The 23,645-nt window shown below is 42.8% G+C and overlaps 1 protein-coding gene across 6 annotated transcripts in view; it reads left to right on the top strand.

Annotated features, from left to right (window-relative positions):
• The window catches only part of LOC119978481 (CREB-binding protein-like), a 218,298-nt gene that overhangs the window by 86,781 nt on the left and 107,872 nt on the right, over positions 1–23,645 (top strand). For all 6 annotated transcript variants that reach the window (XM_038820142.1, XM_038820144.1, XM_038820146.1 and 3 more), the window contains exons 7-10: positions 12,001–12,100; positions 12,632–12,766; positions 13,663–13,780; positions 20,737–20,932. In XM_038820142.1, the coding sequence (XP_038676070.1) occupies positions 12,001–12,100; positions 12,632–12,766; positions 13,663–13,780; positions 20,737–20,932 (549 nt within the window). The remainder of the gene's footprint in view (positions 1–12,000; positions 12,101–12,631; positions 12,767–13,662; positions 13,781–20,736; positions 20,933–23,645) is intronic.

A 23,645-nucleotide genomic window follows, 5' to 3' on the forward strand; every position in this document is an offset into this window, starting at 1 on the left:
CTCCACGCTCTCTCTCTCCACGCTCTCTCTCTCCACGCTCTCTCTCCACGCTCTCTCTCTCCACGCTCTCTCTCTCCACGCTCTCTCTCTCCACTCTCGCTACGTGCTCTCTCTCTCCACGCGCTCTCTCTCTCTCTCCACGCGCTCTCTCTCCACGCTCTCCACGTTCTCTCGCTCTCTCTCCACGCTCTCTCGCTCTCTCTCCACGCTCTCTCGCTCTCTCTCCACGCTCTCTTGCTCTCTCTCCACGCTCTCTCTCTCCACGCTCTCTCTCTCTCTCCACACTCTCTCTCCACGCTCTCTCTCTCTCTCTCTCCACGCTCTCTCTCTCCATGCTCTCTCTCTCTCTCCACGCTCTCTCTCTCTCCACGCTCTCTCTCTCTCTCCACGCTCTCTCTCTCTCCACGCTCTTTTATTTCTCTCTCCAGACATATTCCTCAACCTACAGAGAACCTGAATGAATGGATCTACCATTTTAGGCTTCAGGCAGAAACTTGGATCTGAAGGCTTACTTTGGAGAAAGATCTGCTTAAAGACAATCATCTGAAACTAAGACTTTTTTCCTTATTATTTTCCCCCCTTTCCTCTCTGTGTTTGTCTGTCTTGTGTGTGTAATATATATATAGAATTAGATGATAGCTAACCAGTTGTTATTCAAACTTGTCTCTTTTTAATTTGTACTGTAACTGCATATTTCATTATAGTGTAGTGCTTTTTATAAATAAAAAGTAATTGTGTTTATATTTACATTTTTTTTAAATTTAGAGTACCCAATTTGTTTTTTCCAATTAAGGGGTAATTTAGCGTGGCCAATCCACCTACCCTGCACATCTTTGGGTTGTGGGGATGAGACCCATGCAGACACAGGGAGAATGTGCAAACTCCACACGGACAGTGACCCGGGGCCGGGATTGAACCCGGGTCCTCGGTGCCATGAGGCAGCAGTGCTAACCACTGCCCCATTGTGCCACCCGTGTTTAAATTTACAAACATGGTGACTATATATTAGGCAGCCATGGCCCAAAGACTTCTGGGATTTTTCTAAGAATTATTGGTCATTTCAATTGTGTTGTGACTGTGTCAAGGGTGCTGGAATGAACACATCTTAGTCCAGGGTGTCGTAACATAATTTGGGGGCTTGTTCGGGATATTTGGAACAGCAGACTGCGACGTTTGGGTTACAGTACCAATTAAAAAGAGACACAAGTTTGTAGCAATACCGCAGATGGCTCTGGAAGCTGCTGAGATCTTTCTTTCGGTGATTGATTTGTCTCGGGTTTATTTAAAATGGCTTTGAAAAGACAATCTAGTCAAATTGACAGGTGAATTATAAGTAGAGTCACCAGCTAAAGTTAGGACAGTGGAAAAGACTGAAGTGATTTCTCAGCATTTAAATTTGAAAAAGATGCTAGAACCACAGGAGAACCCAAAATGTTGTGTAGCATCAAAGACATTTTCTGGTGAGGACATTGAGCTGGGAAGAATTTGGTTGCAGTTGGAGCATGGGAGGGAATGTAAAAGAAATGGGGATGTAGGGAAAAAAATGGAGATTGAAATGAGGAGGTTGGAATCAGAGAGGAAAAAGCATCAGAGAGAGAGTTCCATCTTAAGGCATTAGAAATTAGAGGGGAGCTTAATCTTAGAATGGAACCCAGTGACGATGTGTTTACATTTATACAGGCTCTCCCAAAAGTCAAAGAGCAAGAGGTAGAAACCTTTTTTTTTTTCGGGCTTTTGAGAAAATAGTAAACCAAATGGAGTGGCTAGAAGAAAAATGGACATTACCCATGCAAAGTAAATCGACAGAGCGGGCACAGGAACTTTTTGCTTCCTGTCAAAGGGAGTGTCTAAGAATTATGACGAGGTAAAGATGCTATTCTGGCTGCATACAAATTGGTTCCCGAAGCGCATATGCAAAAGTTTCAGAATTTAAGGAGACAACTGGGACAGACGTATGCCAAATTCAAAAGTGTTAAGCAGAACAATTTTGATAGATGCGTAGAAACATTGGGAGTTACACCAACGATGAGGCTCCGAGAAGTCATTCTCTTTGAGAAATTTAAGAATTCCCTACCTTCTGTGGTAAGAACCCATGTTGAAGACCAAAGAGTGACGACTAGTGGACAGGCAGCGACTATGGCTGACGATTATGAGCTGATCGATAAATTTAAACCTTTATTCCATCACCCCCATAATTTTGAAACGGATAGGAAGTGGGAGGGTGAAAGAAAGGCAGGTAGCCAAGGTGAAGAATGGATAGCTAGGAATGCGCCAAGATTTCTTCAGGCCACAAAGCAAAGTACTGAGGATGCAGGTGAGACTCGAAAGCCTGTGTGTTACTATTGTAATAAGGTGGGACACGTTTGTTCAGCATGTTGGAAGATGCGAGGGAAGCCCATGGGACTTGTTGGGAGTTTATAGGGAGGATTCTGAAAAGAGAACAAAAGTGGCAAATAATACAGGGCAGACTGTAGCTTTAACTGGACTTTGGAGATCTGAGGTAAACACTGCTGTGGGAGCAGGTGTGATGAATGAGGTAGCGAAGAGGTATGCAGAGTTTTTTGTCTTCGGGGAAGATCACCCCATTTTCATCAACTGATGTAGCTGAACCTGTAGCTATCTTAAGGGACACAGGTGCTACTCAAACTCTCTTGGGTATTAGTGAATGGGTTAGGTGGGGAATATATCCCAGTTCCATTGTACAAAGTACATTCGAGTGTGACTTGGTGTCCGGTCCTCTAGCTATCAGAGTGGTTAAGAAATTCCCAGTGGACGGAGTAGACATACTTTTGGGGAATGATTTGGTAGGAGTGAAGATGGTAGCTTCACCCATGATTACAGAGAGTCTGAGGGAATTAATGCAAATAGCACATGAGATACCAATGGTAGGGCATATGGGAATTAGGGAAACTCCTTGGTCATTAAATTAAAAGAAAGAAATGTTGAAATACATTAATCCCACATCAAATGAATCTTATTCTGCTGATACTGATTAAATTATCTCTACAAGAATGATTCCTCACAGGGTTCGTCAAAGATAAAATCTAGTAGAAAACCTGATTCTTAGAACTCCCAAGATTGAAGGTGATCCTAAGAAAGGGGAGTCCGAATCGAATAGTAATAACAGTGATGGAGATTCAGAAGAGGGCTCTGAATCTGATTTGGATTCTGATTGTGTAGAAACGATAAACAAATTCTACCAAATAAACCTGTCACTAACTGATCTTGAACAGATGGCAAGTAATTCTTCCAAAGCTTGGAAAGAAGAAGGCAAATCAGAAGAAGAATGTGAATTGACCCTTTCTCAAAGTAATTTGTGACAGCCTCTTGCAGTAAACCTATTGCCATTCACGTCAGGTACAAAGATTTCCCAAAGCATGCCTGTTGTGAAGAAAAATATGCATAACAGCATGGCATCAGCTATTGGGGATGAGGACTGCAATGATTGTGAACTGGCGCTGAGCAAACAGCTGATTAAAGCACATCCTTTTAAAAGCCCACAGTGCCTCTTCAAGGAAGCAAATAACTGAAGAGATTAAATAATTATTGATTGATTCCTTTTGAAAAAGAGGTGGAAGGTGGATGAAGAACCTTGCAGTGTTTCTGCACTACATCTGTTGACAAAAAATAGAAAGTTCATGAAACCAATGACGTGCTATCCTCTGATTCTGAAAATAAAGAACAGTGAAATCTGGAAAGCACAAGTTGTATAAGTCCGTGTTACTAAATAGAGATAAGAGTTCTGATTACGAAGACTCCAATAAAGAGGTAAAGGCTGTAAAACAAATAACGGTGCATATAAAGCCAACTAACTGGGAACATTGAACGCTCATCTTTACTTGTCACTGAAAATAACCATGTGAAGGAAAAGAGAAAACGTAAAGCTGGAGGGGTTGAAAAGTGTTTATTGATTAAAAAGGAACCAAATATTTCCCTCGGCATTGACAATACTACTTGCAGTTTGGTTGCAGAAGATCCTCAAAATTTGAATAAACACTCATTGGACAATCAGAAAAGACTGACTGCATTACACGAGAGACAGAAACTCCTTAAGGAGCCTTCCCGTACCAGCCTCCCCGGACAGGCGCCGGAATGTGGCGACTAGGGGCTTTTCGCAGTAACTTCATTGAAGCTTACTCGTGACAATAAGCGATTTTCATTTTTTTCATTTCTAATTTGGACAGTCAGAAACCTGATAAAGGGAGCAGGTTGTCTTTAATTTTGAAGACGAGAGTGAAAACAAGGCACAGTTTGAAGATATTAGAGGGCGTTCTGAAACCAAAGATGCAAACTTATCAACAGAAGAAGGACAGAAAGAAGATCTAATAAAAATGCTGAAAGAATATAGACAGAGTTGTAGGGACACACCAGGGGGCGTTCTGTTAACTAATTATGACTCAATTCTCATATAATTTAAGAAGTATTTGGATGTGCACTTGCAATCCCAAGACATACATGGCTATGGGCCGAATGCTGGCAAATGGAATTAGAATAGTTAGGTGGTTATATTTGACTGGCATTGACTCAATGTTTTGATTTGATTTGATTTATTATTGTCACATGTATTAGTATACAGTGAAAAGTATTGTTTCTTGCGTGCCGTACAAACAATGCATACTGTACATAGGGAAGGAAGGAGAGACTGCAGGATATAATGTTACAGTTATAGCAAGGTGTAGAGAAAAGATCAAGTTAATACAAGGTAGGTCCATTCAAAAGTCTGATAGCAATAGGGAAGAAGCTATTCTTGAGTCGGTTGGTACTTGACCTCAAACTTTGATATCTTTTTCCAGACGGAAGAAGATGGAAGAGAGTATGTCCGGGGTGCATGGGGTCCTTAATTATGCTGGCTGCCTTTCCAAGGCAGCGGGAATTGTAGACAGAGTCGATGGATGGGAGGCTGGTTTGCGTGATGGATTGGGTTACGTTCATGACCTTTTGTAATTTACTGCGGTCTTGGGCAGAGCAGGACCCATACCAAGCTATGATACAACCAGAGAGAATGCTTTCTGTAGAAGTTGGTGAGAGTCATAAATGACATGCAAAATTTCCTTAGTCTTCTGAGAAAGTAGTCGTTGGTGCGCTTTCTTAACTATAGTGTCAGCATGGGGGGACCAGGACAGGTTGTTGGTGATCTGGACACCTAAAAACATGAAGCTCTCGACCCTTTCTACTTCGTTCTCATTTATGTAGACAGGGGCATGTTCTCCACTACGCTTCCTGAAGTCGATGACAATCTCCCTCGTTTTGTTGACATTGAGGGAGAGATTATTGTCGTCGCACCACCAATGGGCTGAAGAGCCTTTTCTGTGCTGTGTGATGTAGACATAACAAACTCTGAATAAAGTCACATCCATCTCTACTAAAACCATGAAGACTGCCTCAGATAGAGACTGAAATACAGTGCTTGTTTGATATGTTGTGGAAACAAGCGGAAAAGCTGTGGTTCACATAACACCAAGTGGAGTTTGGGAGATTGAAGGCCATGTTAGTGGGCGAACCAGTGCTGGCCAGCCCGGACTTTTCAGACCATTAAAATGGCCACAGAGGCCAGTGACCCGGGGGTAGAATAGTGCTATTAGCCTCTCGGTACTTTGAAGTATATGTCCAAAATGACAATAAACAAAGCTTAGTTTAAACAGACCATAATCTGCTTGCATTTGTAGAGAGGTTTAAAACGTTCAGCGCTAGATAATTCCTTTGGTAATTATTATTACAACAGTTCAATGTGATTGCAGATGCTTTGTCACGCGCTTAAGAGATGTTACTAATGTAGAGACTGGGAAGGGAACTTGTATAATGGGGATGGATGGATGTATTTTTGATTTAAGTCTTACATACCTCATAATGAAACGTTTGTGTCATGACGTATCATTTATTTTAGGGAGGGAGGAATGTAAGGGTTCTTCCTGTTGATTCCCTTATTTCCCCTTTCTTTATTTTTGCCGTTATCAATTTTGATCCATGGATGCTTAATGGACATGTATCTTTTAAGTCAAGCAGCAGGGAGAATGAAGAATTCAAGAAGTTGCAACTTAGTATATGAGAAGCTAGCTTTGGACAGCTAGACCCAGATTTTGTGGCACCCAAGAGATGGGTGGGACTTGGTTTGATTGGTTGACTGGTAGCCAATGAATTGGCCATAAGGCTATATTTTGCTCGGTAACAGGTGGTGAAATCTCGCCCACGCTCTTTCACTCTCCTCTTTGACAACATCTTTCAACCTAGCAACCTCTAATACCTAGAAGGACCAAGGCAGCAGACGAATGGGAGCTGCACCACCTGCACGTTTCATCCAAGTCACACACCATCTGACTTAGAACCATATTGCTGTTATTTCACTGTTGGTGGGCCAAAGACTTGGAACCCCTTCCAAATAGTGTACCTGCACCACATGAACTGCAGTGGTCAAGGATTTGGACCAACAGCACCTTCTCTCGGACAGATTAGGGAAAGGCAACAAATGCTGCCCTTGCCAGCAACACACATCCTATGAAAGAAAAAAAGCCATGTCAGAGGCTGGGAAATCTGCAGCGAGTAACCGACCCTGGCAGCAGTGTGCACCATATACAGCATATACGGCAGCAACTCTGCAAAGCCTCCTATACCACCTAAAAGGTCAAGAACAGCAGGCTCATAATGCCCAGGTTTGCCTCCAAGTCATAGACCATCTGAATTGGCAACATAGCACGTTTCCTTCTTCACCTCTGGGTCAATATCCTGGAACTACCAACCTACCAACATTGTAGAAGTATCTTCAGCCCATAATTGTGGCAATTCAAGAAAACAGATCACCACCACCTTCTTCTCTAGGATAATTAGGAATGAGTAGTAATTGCTTTGCCAGTGACCCCAACATTTTGTAAATGCATGCATAATTTTTTTAAAGCTAAAATTTGTTCGGTTTAGGGCTGCGCTGGAGCGGAGATGATTAGCCTCCAACGACCACAACTATCTTCCTTTTTGCTACGTATGAAATTTCCCTGATTCCCTCTACCATTTAAAAAGGCTCCTTGATACCAAATTAAGTTAAATACTGCCTTGATTTTGAGGACAGTTACTTCCATCTCAGCCGTTTCTATCTCCATGTTTCTATCCTGTGATAATGTCTGGAGCCCGGTGGTCCTGGCGGAATCAACCTGTATATTGGAAGCACAGACCAAGGAAAGGGAGGATTTTTTTCTGCTACAAATTCCCTTCCGTTTGCCTTGATGTCCAGTGTGAGCAAATCCCTGCAAGGTATTCCCGCGCCCGCAGAACGCCGGGACCCATCCGGATCGCAAACTTGCCCCCCCCCAGCAATCCCTCTACCTCAACCAGCACCCGGGACCCTGCCAGACGCGACCCCGGAAATGTAAACAGCGCCCTGGACCCCGGTAGCGCCCTGGACCCCGCCAGACGCAACCATCTACCTTCCACAAGGGCTGACGTCTCCCATCGGATCCCAGGATCATCCAGCAGCAGCCGCCGACTGAGGAAGTGAGGGAAACGCAGCGGTCTGCAGGTTAGACTGAAGCAACGCGGTTCAAGACCCCTCTCCCCAGCATACTCCTGGCAAACATCCAAGCGATTGAAAACAAGCTGGATGAACTTAACGCCAGACTTACCTCTCCGAGGGATGTAAGAGACTGCTGTGTGCTCTGTTTCACAGAGACATGGCTCACCCCCACCTCACCGGACTGTGCCAGACAACCTGAAGGCTTCTCTATTCACCGGGCGGACCGCACGGCATCTTCAGGCAAAGCAAAGGTAGAGGGGTTTGCCTCCTCATCAACTCCTCCTGGTGCTTGGACCCTGGCGACCTACTGCTCCCCAGACCTGGAATACTTGACCGTAAAGTGCCGCCCATACTATCTTCCACGTGAGTTCACTTCAGCCATTATCACAGCGGTCTACATCCCACCCCAGGCAGAAGTGAGGAAGGCGCTGGATGAACTGTACACAGTCATAAACAACTATGAAACAGAACACCCGGAGGCCTTGTTCATTGTGGCCGGAGACTTCAACAAAGCCAACCTCAAGAGTGTACTGCCAAAATTCCACCAGCACATCTCCTGTCCCACCAGGGGCGACAACACTCTTGACCACTGCTACTCAAAAATCAAGGTCGCCTACCGTTCCTTCCCCCGACCGCATTTTGGGAAATATGACCATAAGACTGTGCTCCTTCTCCCGGCTTACAAGCAGAAACTCAAGCGGGAGAATCCAGCTAAAAAGGTTGTGCAGCGCTGGTCCAAGGAGACAGAAGAGCTCTTACGTGATTGCTTAGAGACAGTGGACTGGTCCATATTTAAGAACTCAGCGACTAACTTAAATGAGTTGCCACCACCGTCACAGACTTCATCAGTAAATGTGTGGACGACTGCGTGCCAAAGAAAGCAGTACGTACGTTCCCCAACCGGAAACCATGGCTCAACCGCGAGATTGACTCCCTACTGAAGGACAGATCTGAGGCGTTCAAGGCAGACGACCCTGTCCTATACAAGAAATCCAGGTACGACCTCCGCAAAGCCATCCGAGATGCCAAGAGAGAATATCAAACTAAGCTAGAGTCACAGACAGACTCTCGGCGGTTGTGGCAAGGACTAAACAACATAACGGGCTACAAAGCGAAGCCGAGCAATATCTCTGGCAGCAGCGCACCCCTCCCCGATGAACTTAATGCATTCTATGCTTGGTTTGAGCAGGTAACCAACAATCCGCTGTCGAGTGCCCCAGCAGCCCATAATTCACCCATACCCACCATCACAGTTTCCAAAGTCAGATCGGCCTTCCTGAAAGTGAACCCACGGAAGGCGACGGGCCCGGACGGGATCCCTGGTCGTGCACTCAGAGCCTGCGCATACCAGCTGGCAGAGGTATTCACAGATATCTTTAACCTATCCCTACTCCACTCCGAGGTCCCCACCTGCTTCAAGAAGACACCATCATACCGGTACCAAAGAAGAACCAGGCAACATGCCTCAATGACTACCGCCCGGTGGCCCCAACGTCAGTTGTAATGAAGTGCTTCGAGAGGCTGATCATGAAGCGCATCACCTCCATACTCCCGGAATGCCTTGACCCACTTCAATTCGCATACCGTCGCAACCGGTCCACATCAGACGCCATTTCCCTGGCCCTACACTCATCCCTAGAGCATCTCGGGGCAGCACGGTAGCATTGTGGATAGCACAATCGCTTCACAGCTCCAGGGTCCCAGGTTCGATTCCGGCTTGGGTCACTGTCTGTGCGGAGTCTGCACATCCTCCCCGTGTGTGCGTGGGTTTCCTCCGGGTGCTCCGGTTTCCTCCCACAGTCCAAAGATGTGCAGGTTAGGTGGATTGGCCATGATAAATTGCCCTTCATGTCCAAAATTGCCCTTAGTGTTGGGTGGGGTTACTGGGTTATGGGGATAGGGTAGAGGTGTTAACCTTGGGTAGGGTGCTCTTTCCAGGAGCCGGTGCAGACTCGATGGGCCGAATGGCCTCCTTCTGCACTGTAAATTCTATGTAATCTATGTAATCTCGAAAACAAGGACTCCTACATCAGACTCCTATTTATTGACTACAGCTCCGCCTTCAACACCATAATCCCAGCCAAGCTCATATCAAAGCTCCAAAACCTAGGACTTGGCTCTCCACTCTGCAACTGGATCCTTGACTTTCTGACCAACAGACCACAGTCAGTAAGAATGAACACCAACACCTCCTCCACAATAGTCCTCAATACCGGTGCCCCGCAAGGCTGCGTACTTAGCCCCCTACTCTACTCCCTGTACACACACGACTGCGTGGCAAAATTTGGTTCCAACTCCATCTACAAGTTTGCTGACGATACGACCATAGTGGGTCGGATCTCGAATAACGACGAGTCCGAATACAGGAGGGAGATAGAGAACCTAGTGGAGTGGTGTAACAACAACAATCTCTCCCTCAATGCCAGCAAAACTAAAGAGCTGGTCATCGACTTCAGGAAGCAAAATACTGTGCACACCCCTGTCAGCATCAACGGGGCCGGGGTGGAGATGGTTAGCAGTTTCAAATTCCTAGGGGTGCACATCACCAAAAACCTGCCCTGGTCCACTCACGTCGACACTATCACCAAGAAAGCACAACAGCGCCTATAATTCCTCAGGAAACTAAGGAAATTCGGCATGTCCACATTAACCCTTACCAACTTTTACAGATGCACTACAGAAAGCATCCTATCGGGCTGCATCACAGCCTGGTATGGCAACTGCTCGGCCCAGGACCGCAAGGAACTTCAGAGAGTCGTGAATACCGCCTAGTCCATCACATAAACCTGCCTTCCATCCATGGACTCCATCTACACCTCCCGCCGCCGGGGGAAAGCGGGCAGCATAATCAAGGATCCCTCCCACCCAGCTTACTCACTTTTCCAACTTCTTCCATCGGGCAGGAGATACGGAAGTCTGAGACCACGCACGAACAGACTCAAAAACAGCTTCTTCCCCACTGTCACCAGACTCCTAAATGACCCTCTTATTGACTGACCTCATTTAACACTACACCCTGTATGCTTCAACCGATGCCAATGCTTATGTAGTTACATTGTATATCTTGTGTTGCCCTATTATGTATTATCATGTATTTTCTTGAATTTTATTTAATTCCCTTTTCTTCCATGTACTGAATGATCTGTTGAGCTGCTTGCAGAAAAATACTTTTCACTGTACCTCGGTACACGTGACCATAAACAAATCCAATCCAATCCAATCCCTGAGTGGAGATTACGGTTTTTTTCTAAACAAAGAGGGATAAAATTTATTTCCTCAGAGTTACCATAATGGACGTTTTGGAGGCCAAAGAGCAGCGTGGCAGTGATTTTGGAACTGATTTCTTGTTTCCACTCTCGGCAAAGATGTACGGGCTGAGAGGATACAAGAGTAGGGGGACTCGCGAGACTAAACCGATGGACTATCTCCTTTCTAGCTCATGTAAAAATTCCTTTGCCTTGCATGCAGTGACCATTTCCAACTGAGGGGAGAAGGTTTTACCCATGGTTCCTCCACAGCTGACCAGGTAGCCATGTAAGAGGGCAGCCTGTGGATGCTCACCAACACGGCACAGTGGCAAGCACTGCTGCCTCACAGCGCCAGGGACACTGGTTCGATTCTGGCCTTGGGTGACAGTCTGTATAGAGTTTGCATGTTCTCACCGTGTCTGCATGGGTGCTCCGGTTTCCTCCCACAGTCCAAAGATGTGCAGGTTAGGTGGATGGGCCATGATCAATGGGCGGAGGTTACAAGGATAGGCTGGGGGAGTGGTTTTTCGGAAGGTTGGTGAAGACTCAATGACCGAATGTAATGAATCCCTGCACTGTAGGGATTCTATGGTTCTGTGCTACTGTTAATTTTTATTAAAAAACAATCTTTGTTCCAGGATATACAATACTGTTTGACAGCAAGTTTAGATTAGGCAAGAGCCTTAAAATAACTGCAGAAAGGAGAAATGGCTGGTTTTGTGTCATAGAATTTACAGTGCAGATAAAGGCTATTCGGCCCATCGAGTCTGCATTGGCTCTTGGAAAGACCACCCTAAGGGCAATTTAGCCTGGCCAATCCACCTAACCTGCGCATCTTTGAACTGTGGAAGGAAACCGGAGCACCCGGAACAAGCACATGCAGACACGGGGAGAACGTGCAGACTCCGCACAGATTGTGACCCAAGCCGGGAATTGAACCTGGGACCCTGGAGCTGTGATGCAACTGTGCTAACCACTGTACTACCGTACTGTGTTGAGATTTTTTTCCCCCAGGATGTTTAAACCCACACCTCCCCCTTTGCAAAACCACCCTGAGTACCACCAGATCTCCAAAATTACAAGACATCATATTCCAGTTTGAAATATATTCTTTCAGTTTCTGATTATGCATTTTATTTTGGGAAAATATTTGTAATGTTCATCCAGGTGACAACAGTGGGGTATAACTGGAAAGTTGAGCTTTTTGGGTTATGAATTGGCACTGCTTTACTGACTACTCCTTCCTCACGGCAGGTACGAACCAGATGAATGTGGTAGGAGGGATGGGTGTTCCAACCCCTGATCCGTCAAACTTGATTGACTCTGCTCTTCCACCTTCCCTTGGTACACCAAAGTAAGAAATCCTAATTTTTACTAGCAGCATAGTATGGTTATTTAGTTTGTGTCAGTCCTGTATCGCAATAGACATTACAAAAATGTGAACTGGATCTGCAAAGTTACATATTTTGACTACTTTACTTTTGACTAAATGTTGGAACGCTGCTTTTAATGAAAAAAAGCTTGCCCTCTCTGCGCTGCCACACCCTCCCATGCTGTCTGACGCTCTTCTTGTCCCGTGCTCTGTCGCTCTGCCTCTCCCCTCCCTGCTCTCTCTAGTGCTTTGCCTGTCCCCCTCCTATGCTATCTTCCTATTTTTCGATAGGAAGTTGAATAACCAGTGGAAGATAAAAAATTTGTAAGATTATGGGCAAAAGGGCAGGGGAGTGGGACTAGCTGAATTGCTCAGAGAGCTGGCATGAACTCAGTGGGCCAAATGATCACCTTCTGTGCTGCAGCCATTCCATCATTTTAAAAATTGAGATTTATAAATAGCAGTATCATCAAATTCTTTTTAAATAACTCCTGTTTGCATGCTTTTTTTTAGTCAAATGATGAGCGATGGCTCAAATGTTGGTAGCATTGGCACGTTGCCGACTGCAGCACCTTCCACTAGTGCTGTACGAAAACCATGGCATGAACATGTAACTCAGGATCTGCGCAATCACCTGGTTCATAAGCTGTGAGTATTTGTCATTAGTGGAAAAGATTCGAGACATTTCCACTCAGTGCAAGGCCATAAATTACTCTGTAATCCTCCTCCAATAACACTTCATTTGTTTGCATTGTACTTGTAAGACTAATGTTTTAGTCAAACTGAATTGATAAAAATCTGAGTTGGGTCCAACGTATGTGTAAAATATAAATTAAAAATAGGTGTGAAGTGGTGTACAATCTGATTGAAAATCTCTAGCAGAAGCACTATTGAATGCTAAACACAACAGTATCTTACAAGCAAGTACCATTATCACCATCAAAATATTGTGGCACTTTCAATGTCTATAGTTAAGAGAGGGTATAACTGTCTGGCCTATTGGGTTGGAGAGTGTTTTTTTTTCATTCATGGGATGTGGGCATCTCTGGCTCGGACAGCATTTATTGGTCATCCTTAATTGCCCTTGAATCGAGTGGCCATTTCAGAGGGCATTTTAAGAGTCAACCACATTGGATCCAGAGTCACATGTAGGCCAGACCAGGTAAGGACAGCAGATTTCCTTCCCTAAAATATATTAGTGAACCAGATGTGATTTTATGACAATCAACAATGGTTTCATTAGTCATTAGACTTTTAATTCCAGATTTTTTATTGAGCTCAAATTTCACCATCTGCCATGGTGGGATTTGAATGCAGGTCCCCAGAGGTTTACCCTGGGTCTCTGGAATACCAGTGACAATACCATTATGCCATCGCCACCCCTGATGTTGGTAAAGGATCCCATGGCACTGTTCCAAAAAGAGCAATGGAGTTCTCCCCCATGTCCTGGCCAATATTAATCCCTCAAACCAACATCATTAAAGATTACATGATTAAATTGAATAGGAAGTTGGTTATTAATCCATATGTCCTATTTTCCACAGTGTGCAAGCCATATTTCCAACCCCTGACCCAGCAGCACTGAAGGATCGTCGCATGGAAAACCTTGTGGCATATGCTCGGAAAGTGGAAGGAGATATGTATGAATCTGCTAACAGCAGGGTTCGTATTCTCACCAAAATGAACTTTACCACTTTTTCCATCATTGCAAACAATGCTGTTAAATGCCGCATTTCAAAATAAGGAAGAAAACTGCATATGCTGGAAATATGAACTCGAAACAGATGCACAGCTTGTCCATCAATATCACGAGGTTAATATTTAGGATGGAGAATTTTGGCAAAAGGTTCTGCCTGAAATTATTACTCATCAGAATTATTACTCATCAGATACTGAAGGATCTGTTGTACATCTCCAGTTTCTAACTTACTTTGAGGTGCTCAGCTAAGACTAAGCAATATCATAAGTGTTCTGGTTGGTCCAAGTGAGCACACTGCTTTGAATTCCCATTCTTGGGCAGCTTGGTGAATTAGTCAAATACCTGATATGATGTTAACTCCTTACACCACTGAATCTTCTTTGCAGGAGAGGTGAACCATCTAAATCCATACTGAGCTGCTACCTTTGAGTACCAGAACACAGCCTCAAATAATTAAATCAAAATCATCTAATCATGTTGTAATGACAAAAACCGGTGTGTAACAAGGGCATTGCATGTAATTAGCCTGTGGACCAAGAGCTGAGGGTCTCATCCTTCAGTTAAGTGGCCCTACTCTGCTTATTGTTGCATTGAACTAAAGATGTCTCCTAATTAACAGCTTTAATGTGATTCCCTGCTGTATTTTTGACAGTATTTACTAATACCAACAGGTACTTTCGAACTTCTTCTGTTATTCCAAGAACTGATGTAGTTGACCCGAGGGCTAGCCTATGAATAAATTATTTAATTAAGCCTCATTAGGATCACATACACACTGGATTGTTAGCGTCATGAAATTGAACAGGGGCCTTGGTTTATTCTTGCTTTATTTAAAATGACCACTCCTGTACTACCTGTGTCCTGAAGACTTGCCTTGTTTCATCTTATTTTTTGAAGTTTACTTCTTAATTAAGTTGTGATCACTAACATGTGGTTGGTAGGAACCTGTTGTATACCATGACTACTTAGTTGTCTAAGGTGAATGGAAGTAATTCCGTGTTCCCTAAAACTAGCATAGGTTGTTTGTGTGAAAACCTGTTTGACTTTTGCTTTATTTCCCACCCCCAAACATGCTGACAAAATGAACACAATTTGGCAGAGAGTAAGTTAGATTCATTTTGTTAAAGATAAATAAATATTTTTCAGTGCTTAGCAGAATCTTGAAATTTTGGTTTAATTTTCTTTAAATCCTAAAGTTGTAATCCATGCAACAAGTACAAAATTTCTCCATTTGGAAACTAAACTCCCCCCATCCCAACCCCCCTCGCTGGTATGTCGAATTCCATGAAATAGCATTCCAGCCACTGACAGGTATGGAACTAGCAGCATCGAAAGACCTTGTTAATTTTCAAAATATGCACATATTCCCTTTGTAACATGCAAAAGTGGTTTCAATATGATTCTGGATAATGAGCATTTTAAAGTTCAGAAATGAAATGTATCAGTGAGCAGTTGAATTCATAGGAAATGCAAAATACTACTCATGCTAAAAATCTGAAATAAAAACAGAAATTTGAAACACTCAGCAAGTCAGGCTGCGACTGTACTGAAAGAAGCAGGTTCTGCTGTAGAGGGAGTGCAATGAAGGTTCATTGGACTGATTCCGGAGATGAAAGGGTTGTCGTTTGAGAAGAGATTTAATGGAATGGGCCTATATTCCCTCGAGTTCAGAAAAATTAAAGATCTAATTGAAAGATGCAAAATGTTCGAGGGGCTGCATGGGTAGATGCTGGTACAGAGTTTCCCATGGCTGAAGAGTCCAGACCCAGGTGTGTGGTAAAAGACACGAACATATGTATGAATTGAGAGCAAGAGTAGGCCACTCAACTCTTTGAGCCTGCTCAGCCATTCAATAAGATCATTGCTGATCTGATTGCAATCTCAGCTCCAAATTCCCAATTACCTCTGATAACCTTTCACCCCCTTGCTTATCAATTATGTTTACCACTGCCTTTAAAATATTCAAAGATTCTGCTTCCACCTAGTTTTGAGGAAGAGAGTTCCAAAAACTCTCAAACTTCTGAGAGAAATGCCTTCTCCTCATCTCAGTCCTAAATGGACAACCCCTTACTTTTAAACAGTGGCCCCGAGTACTAGTTTCTCCTACAAAAGGAAGCATCTTCTCCACATCGACCCTGTCAAGACTGCTTGGATGTTTCGTTCAAGGCGCCTCTTACTCTTCTAACATCCAGCAGATACAAGCTTAACCTGTCCAACCTTTCCTCATAAGGCAGCCTCCCCACCCCTCCTCCCCCCAACTAATCCCTAATATTAGTTTAATAAATCTTCTCTGAGCTGTTTCTAATGCACTTACATCCTTCCTTTAAATCAGGAGACCAATTCTGTACACAGTACTTCAAATATGGTCTCACCAATGCGCTGTAGGGCTGAAGCATAACCTCCCGACTTTTGCATTCAATTCCCTTTACAATAAATGATTGATTTTATTAGCTTTCTGAATTGCCTGCTGTACCTACATACCAGCCTTTTGTGATCCATGCACTAGGACACCCAGATCCCTCTGCACCTCACAGCTTGGCAATCTCTCACCATTTAGATAATATGTTTTTTAAATTTTCCTGTTAAAATGGACAATTTTATACTTTCCCACATTATACTCCAAATGCCAGGTCTTTGCCCACTCACTTAACTTATCCATATCTTTTTGTATCCGCCGATGTCCCCATTACATCTTACTACTTACCTATTGTTTTGTCAGGGGCTGGTTTAGCACAGTGGGCTAAACAGCTGGCTTGTATTGCAGATCAAGGCCAGCAGCGCTGGTTCAATTCCCGTACCGCCGTCACCGAACAGGCGTCTAGGGGCTTTTCACAATAACTTCATTGAAGCCTACTTGTGACAATAAGTGATTATTATCATATTATTATTGTCATCAGCAAATCGAGCTGGTCCCTTCATCTAGGTCATTTATATAAATTGTTAATGGATGAGGTCCCAGCACTGATCTCTGAGGCACATCAAACATCACACCTTGGCAACCAGAAAAATGGATTGGCCTTTTAGGACTGAGGTGAGAGGTATCTTGACTCAAATGGGTGTGAATCTGAAATTCTCTATTGGCCATGGACGATCTGTCGTTGGGTATATTCAAGACTGGAATGTTAGATTTTAAGGCACTATGGGAATCAAAGGATTTGGGGAAAGTGCAGGAAGCTGGAGTTGAGGTTAAAGTGCAGACTGGTGTTCAATGGTCTACTCCGATATTTTTTTATGTTCAACATTTTCCTTTCCAGGTTTAATTTATAGTGTTAATATAATAGATCAGGAATTTGAAATTTTGTTTAGTTCTACGATTTGTCTTAAACACTCCAGAAGTTTGCTGGTTTATGCTTAAATTCCACTTTGGTTTACTCGTATTTTCTTTATTAACATTAAAGCTGTAGTTTGGGGCATAAGATCTCTGCAAATTCCAGTTGGTATCGTCAAGAAGGTGGTAGCAATTTATTTTGCATTGACACTGGGTCTGGTGGGTGTTTGTCAATTTAGACTTTAAATTGGTCTTCAGATGTAGAGAGGCTGTGTTTGAAATTTATTGTGAGAAATGGTTCATATAAGCACAAAGCTAGGGAATGATTTATTTAAGTTTAAATTAAATTTAGAATACCTACATGTTGGAAGGGTGGTTTCTAAAAGTTTAAAGTGCTCCTTGCTTGACTGGAGTACAGGATATATTAGAAGATGTCCTCATAGTGGATATCTTAGTTTTGTCTCTTCAAGTCATGACCATGATATTGTTATGGGCCAGGGTTCAGAGAACCCCAAAGTGTATCATGGAGTTCACCTGACCCACAAGTTTTAATAGATTGTGGTATGGGGAGCACACGGCCCACTCTACAGGTGTGGTACAGCAGAAATGGAAAAGTATTTTTTAAAGCAAAACAATGTTTATTCTATGAACTCAAGTTAACCTTTTTAAAACATACAGTAAACATCTTAGCAACCATTAATTCAAATACAACCCCCAAAGAATACAACGCTAAGTAATCCTTAATAACTTCCCAAACAAGATCCAGAAGACAAAGGAAAAGCCTTTTAACAGAAGCACATCAGGTTTACATTCACTACTGAAAACATTTATAATTCTGAATTCACCAAATGATCAAGAGATCATTTCATGACACAGGTATCAACAGTACACCTGCTTTGTCTGGCTTCAGCGCAACACTGAAAATGAAACTAAAACAGCCTGTTTAGTTTTAGCAAACAGCCTAAAATGAAAGTAAAAAGCTGACAGGCAGCCCAGCTCCACCCACACTCTGACATCACTGATAAACACCCATTTTTTAAAGGTACATTTCTGAAACACCCATTTCTTAAAGATAATCTCACATGACAATATCCATCTCCAGAACACATTGGAGTAGTTTATGTTAATTTTAAATGATGCTACGGCTTGTATTTCTTAAATGTGGCTTTCCAAAATGTGGAGATGTTTGAAAATTTAACAATTGTTCCATTAGTTTTAATTGAAATTTTGAAACATTTTTTATAAATTTACCTAGACAATTCAGCTAGGTGCTGCAATCCTACACTTCAGCTTAAGCTTTTGATATTCCAACAAAATAGATGAATTGGGTATTCATTACCAAAAGATACACGGGGAATGAGGTGGAAGGGAGCAAACCGTATTCGCATTTGACCAATAGTTGGTATTTCTGTTGTGGAATACCACAAAGTTCCATAAATGTTTTTGAACATTGAAGCATATGCATATGGTCTGGCTCCAGACCAGGCACCGTCTTTGCCACTTTGCTCCGCTCCAAGCAACCCTTGACCCCACCTAACCGGGCTTGGCCTGAATGTTCGACCTGAAATCTGGCAAAATCTGAAATCCAACATGGTCTCGGTCCCGGAGTTTCCGTATTTGAGGTTCCGTACCTGTAATTCATTGTTCATAAACTCTGCAATTTGTGACCTTGGGCTTAGTGGTTCCGAGGCTTGTGCTGAATCTTAATTTTAAAACTGTAACATTTAATCGGTTTCTCCCCCAATACTTCATGCTGATTAAAAGACAAATGTTAGTGGAAATCTCAAATTTAGATAGACAATGGTGGAAGTACACATTAGTCCATAAATAAGGTGGGTTACTGGAGACAGTTTACCAGAACAGTTTTAATGAAGTGTATCCACCTGAAGTAATAATTCTCTTTCAGACACAGCTTAATCTGTTGTGCATCTCCTTCATTTTCTAGTTGTGTTCCTAATTTAGTTCAACTACTCTGCAGGACTTAATTTAGTTGTCCCGTGAGGTCTATGTTTCTCTGGAGCAAAAAGAATCCAAAAAGTTTTCTAGATGCATCAAGTAAAATTAGCTAGCTCTTAGCCATAAAATAAATTAGACTATTCTGAACAAATATGTATATATTAATGTCCAGGTTATTCCTCCTTTCTCTCTCCCATCTCCCATTCTCTACTTCCTTTCACCTCCTCTCTAGAAAACATCTCTCCAGAAGGTGTCTCATTGGGGGATATGATTCCACGGGTTCCATAAACTCAGCTTCGTACTCATTCATATTACTATGAACTTCAACTGTTAGTGTCAGGCTAATTCACTACAAGGAGCATCAGAATCGAGCCTAATCCTGATTGTACTGATACCCACATATGTGCATTCTCATTTTCCTTCACTCTCCTCTTGTCCATTCCACCTCTGAGGTACTGTTAAGTCTCGGCAAGTAGGTGCCTCAGGTAATGAGAGCAGCTCAGCAGATATCAGGGATTGAACCCAATAAATGCCTGTTTTCTTTTTGGCCTTTACCTGTTGAACATTTTGGAGTGCTTCTCTTATGTTTTCCTATTATATAATGTAATGGTAATAAATGACTCAGACTTCAGAAAACACAGTAAATCCTTGCAGACTCTTGTCAGGAGTATATGTTGCATGTTCTATTAAGTTGTGTTAAATGCAGGGCACCTCACAATTCTATGGAGTATGGACCTGGGAAGAGAAACATAAAAAGGATATAGGGAAAAATACTATTTAATATGATGCTTTGAATAGTGTCTCTAAAAGTGACGAGGGCACAAATAATTTGTGATTGTATTAGAGACCACAGATGCCTCTAACATTCCATTCACTTTCTTACAATATAGGGTTAGGGTTTTATGGTGGTTTTAGTGTACTGGAGTCCATGGTAGAATCCCATCCTACACGTCAGCTTAGATTTTTGATATTCCAACAAAATACATGAATGTGTCATTCATTTATCAAAAGATGTTTGGGAGGTGCGGGGAAAGCAAACAGTATTTGCATTTGGGCAATAGTTTGGTACTTCAGTTGTGGAATACCACAAGCTCTGTAATTTTGCACATTAAAGCATCTGCTTGAAAAGCTTTGTAGCATGTGTGTTATGGAGCTGTGGAACAGTTCTTCTGCTTTGGGAAATCCCTGGTCCATGATTTTCTGCACATTAATGTCAACACACAGAAAATCACAGGCTGTGGGCACTATTGGTGTACACATGCCAAGAAAGTTTCCCCTAAGGTTCCAAGCATGAATATGCTAATCAGTTTTCATTTCTACAAATTATGTTCTTTAATAAAAGTCACAAATGTTTCTTCAACTAACATAAGATTTGCAACCATTGTCTTTCCAATTATCAATTCAATGTCATCAATCATCCATCTCTGATCCAAAATCAGATCAATGCTGACCTTGATAAACAGCTAGTTGGTGGCTGGTGATATGTTTTCCAATGTATTGAGGTCAAGTTGCATTGAGGTTGATGCCTTTTAATTTAGCTCCAGCTCATCGCACCCCATGACTTGTAAAACTAAACCGAATGATAGTATGCTAAGTAGAAAATAACAGCCTAAGCAAAGAGAGTAGCTGGAATTGTAAAGCAGTAATTGGGAGGAACATTTATTAAGTTTTGATGTTCTATTTGCCTCTGTTTAGGATGAATACTATCACCTACTAGCAGAGAAGATTTACAAGATTCAAAAAGAGCTGGAGGAAAAAAGACGCTCTCGGCTTCAAAAACAGCAGCAGGGAATGTTGCCAAACCAGGGTACCTTGACAGGACCGGGTGGCCAGCCACCTGGCATGTCTCAGGCGCCAGGTATGGCTCAAGTACAGCCTGTACGACCACCTAGTAAGTATATTTGCTGTGTGGTGAACACACTATAATATTTCACTTGCAACAAATGCTAGTGTTCATAAAGCAAGCGCTTCAAAAACTATCAGTCGGCTTTGGATCGGTGGTGGCACTCTTGCCTGGAGTCAAAAAATTGTGGGTTCAAGCTCCATTCCAGAACTTTTGAGTACATAGTTCGGGCTGAAATTTATTTTAAGGGCATATTGCATTGTCAGAGGTGTCTTATTTTGGATGAGACTTTAAACCGACCCTACCTGTCCTTCCAGATAAATGTAAACAATTCCAAAGCATTATTTGAAGACGATCGGGGGTGGTTCTCCAGGTGTCCTGGCCAATATTTATCCCTCATCAATGTCATGGGACAGAAGGCTACTCATCCTTCAGGAATATTTGCCATTCAGTTAACTCATGGCTAATATGTATCTCAAATCCATTTACCCTCCTTTGCTCCATATTCCTTGATACCCCAAAAAATGTTTTGATTCCAGTCTTGAAAATTTCAATTGAGCCATCACTCCTTTGGGGAGTGAGCTGCAGATTTCTACTGCTCTTGAGGGAAAAGTTCTTCCTGATTATACTCAGTGGCAGAGCTCTCATTTTAAGAATGCGCTCTATTTCTGGTCATTACTTTTTGTGAGAGCTTGCTGTGTGCCAATTGGTGCCACATTTGCCTACGTTACAACAGTGACTGCACTTCAAAAGTACATTATTAGTGGTCAAGCACTCTCCCATTTTTTTGTCTCTCTCTCGCTGCATGTAGTGTCCTCGTTGTCCAAGGCTTGCTAATACTGGCTTATGCAAAGGTATCAGTGGGGCAAGGCAACGAGGTAGGCCCCAAGAACTACCTTAGCCGGTACCAAATTGAACTCTCATTTTCCATCCATCTAGCAATTGAGCTTTGGGACATCCTAGATTTGTGAAAGATGCTGTGGAAATGGAATACAGCTGTACTTTGTTAAAACCTATATTTGCATCAGGAATTAAGTTTTTAAAAATATGTTTTCTTCTCCTCTCCATTTTCAGGATTTCCCTATAACTTTTGTCAACTTCTCAATGAGCTCTAATTTCATCAATTGCAGTTTACATACTACTCTCCTTTTTTCATATCTCAGTCTATATAAAAATGAGTTGTGGAATTTCGACAATAAAAACATTTTAAGATGCCGATTCAGAATTATAAACTTAGTTTTCACAAGGGAATCTGAAATTAGACATATATTGTTAACTATTTTAGCTTCAGGTACTGGCAGGTTTCTTATTCCCTTTAATAGCTGATACGGAAGATCGCTGGTCATTTAAAGGACTTTAAAGTCAAATTCAAGTCAAATGGAAGATTATGAAGTCACTATGATAAGTGCTGGAAGAATGCCTTTCAGGCAGAGCAAATCAACAGCATTAAAATCTGAAACCAAAAGAGAAACAGCATTAAAATCTTGTAGTGATTGGCCCGGTAGCACAGTGGTTAGCACTGTTGCTTCCCGGCTTCGATTCCCGGCTTGGGTCGTTCTCCTTCTGTGCACCCGAACAGGCACTGGAATGTGGCGACTAGGGCCTTTTCACAGTAACTTCATTGCAGTGTTAATGTCAGCCTACTTGTGACAATAAAGATTATTATTATTACTTTAATGCAATTTTTTAATCTGTAACTCCAAAAATCTAGTCGTGTTTGCTGATGACCCTTTGACCCAATAACTCATCCCAAATGAATCTCTTATCGTTTTCCCCTTCCCTTCCGAAGGACAGTGCCCCACTCAACTGTATGGTTCCAAGATACCAGCAACTCAGTGGCTCCTCTGACATTTTTATTCAACAACCTGAAAACTGTCAGGCTGCTCCGCCATCATAGCCATCCTCAGTCTCGTCCTTGCTTCATTTCCTACTGATTTTCTTTTTTGTTCGTGGCATCACTGGTCAGTATTAATTTCCCATCCCAATGTCAGCACGGTGGCACAGTGGTTAGCACTGCTGCCTCACGGCGCCGTGGTCCCAGGTTCGAACCTGGCTCTGGGTTACTGTCCGTGTGGAATTTGCACATTCTCCCCATGTTTGTGTGGGTTTCGACCCCCATATCCCAAAGATGTGCAGGGTAGGTGGATTGGCCATCCTAAATTGCCCTTTAAATGGAAAAAATGAATTAGGGTACTCTAAATTTATTTATTTTTTAATTCCCATCCCCAATTGCCCTTGAGAAGGAGGTGGTGAACTGCTGCTGTCTATGTGGTGCAGTATGCCCACAGTTCTGTTGGGGAGGGAGTTTCAGGATTTTGACCCAGCGACAGTTAAGGAGCAGCAATATAGTTCCAAGTTAGGGTGGGATGAGGTTTGGAGGGAAACCTGCAGGTGGTGATGTTCCCATGTGCATGCTACCCTAGTCCTTCTTGATGGTAGAGGCCACAGATTTGGAAGGTGCTATCACAGAAGTGATGACCAGTTGATGTGGTGCAACTTATGAACAGTAGACACTGCTGCTACTGTGGACCTGTGAAGAAGAGGGTGCCGACCAAGCAGGCGGCTTTGTCTTGGGTGGTGCCAAGTTGTTACCGCTGCACTTACACTTTCAGATGGCGAGTATTCCATCTCACTCCTAACTTGTGATTTTGAGATGATCTACTTCTCAGTTTAAGCCATTTGGTAGCAATCAAGAATTGGAATCATGGCTGACATCTTCCTTGTTCTAAGAACAGGGCGATGCATTTTTGGGAACTTGCAC

This window comes from Scyliorhinus canicula, chromosome 15 (genome assembly GCF_902713615.1).
Source record: "Scyliorhinus canicula chromosome 15, sScyCan1.1, whole genome shotgun sequence".
In the NCBI taxonomy this organism is placed as follows: Eukaryota; Metazoa; Chordata; class Chondrichthyes; order Carcharhiniformes; family Scyliorhinidae; genus Scyliorhinus; species Scyliorhinus canicula.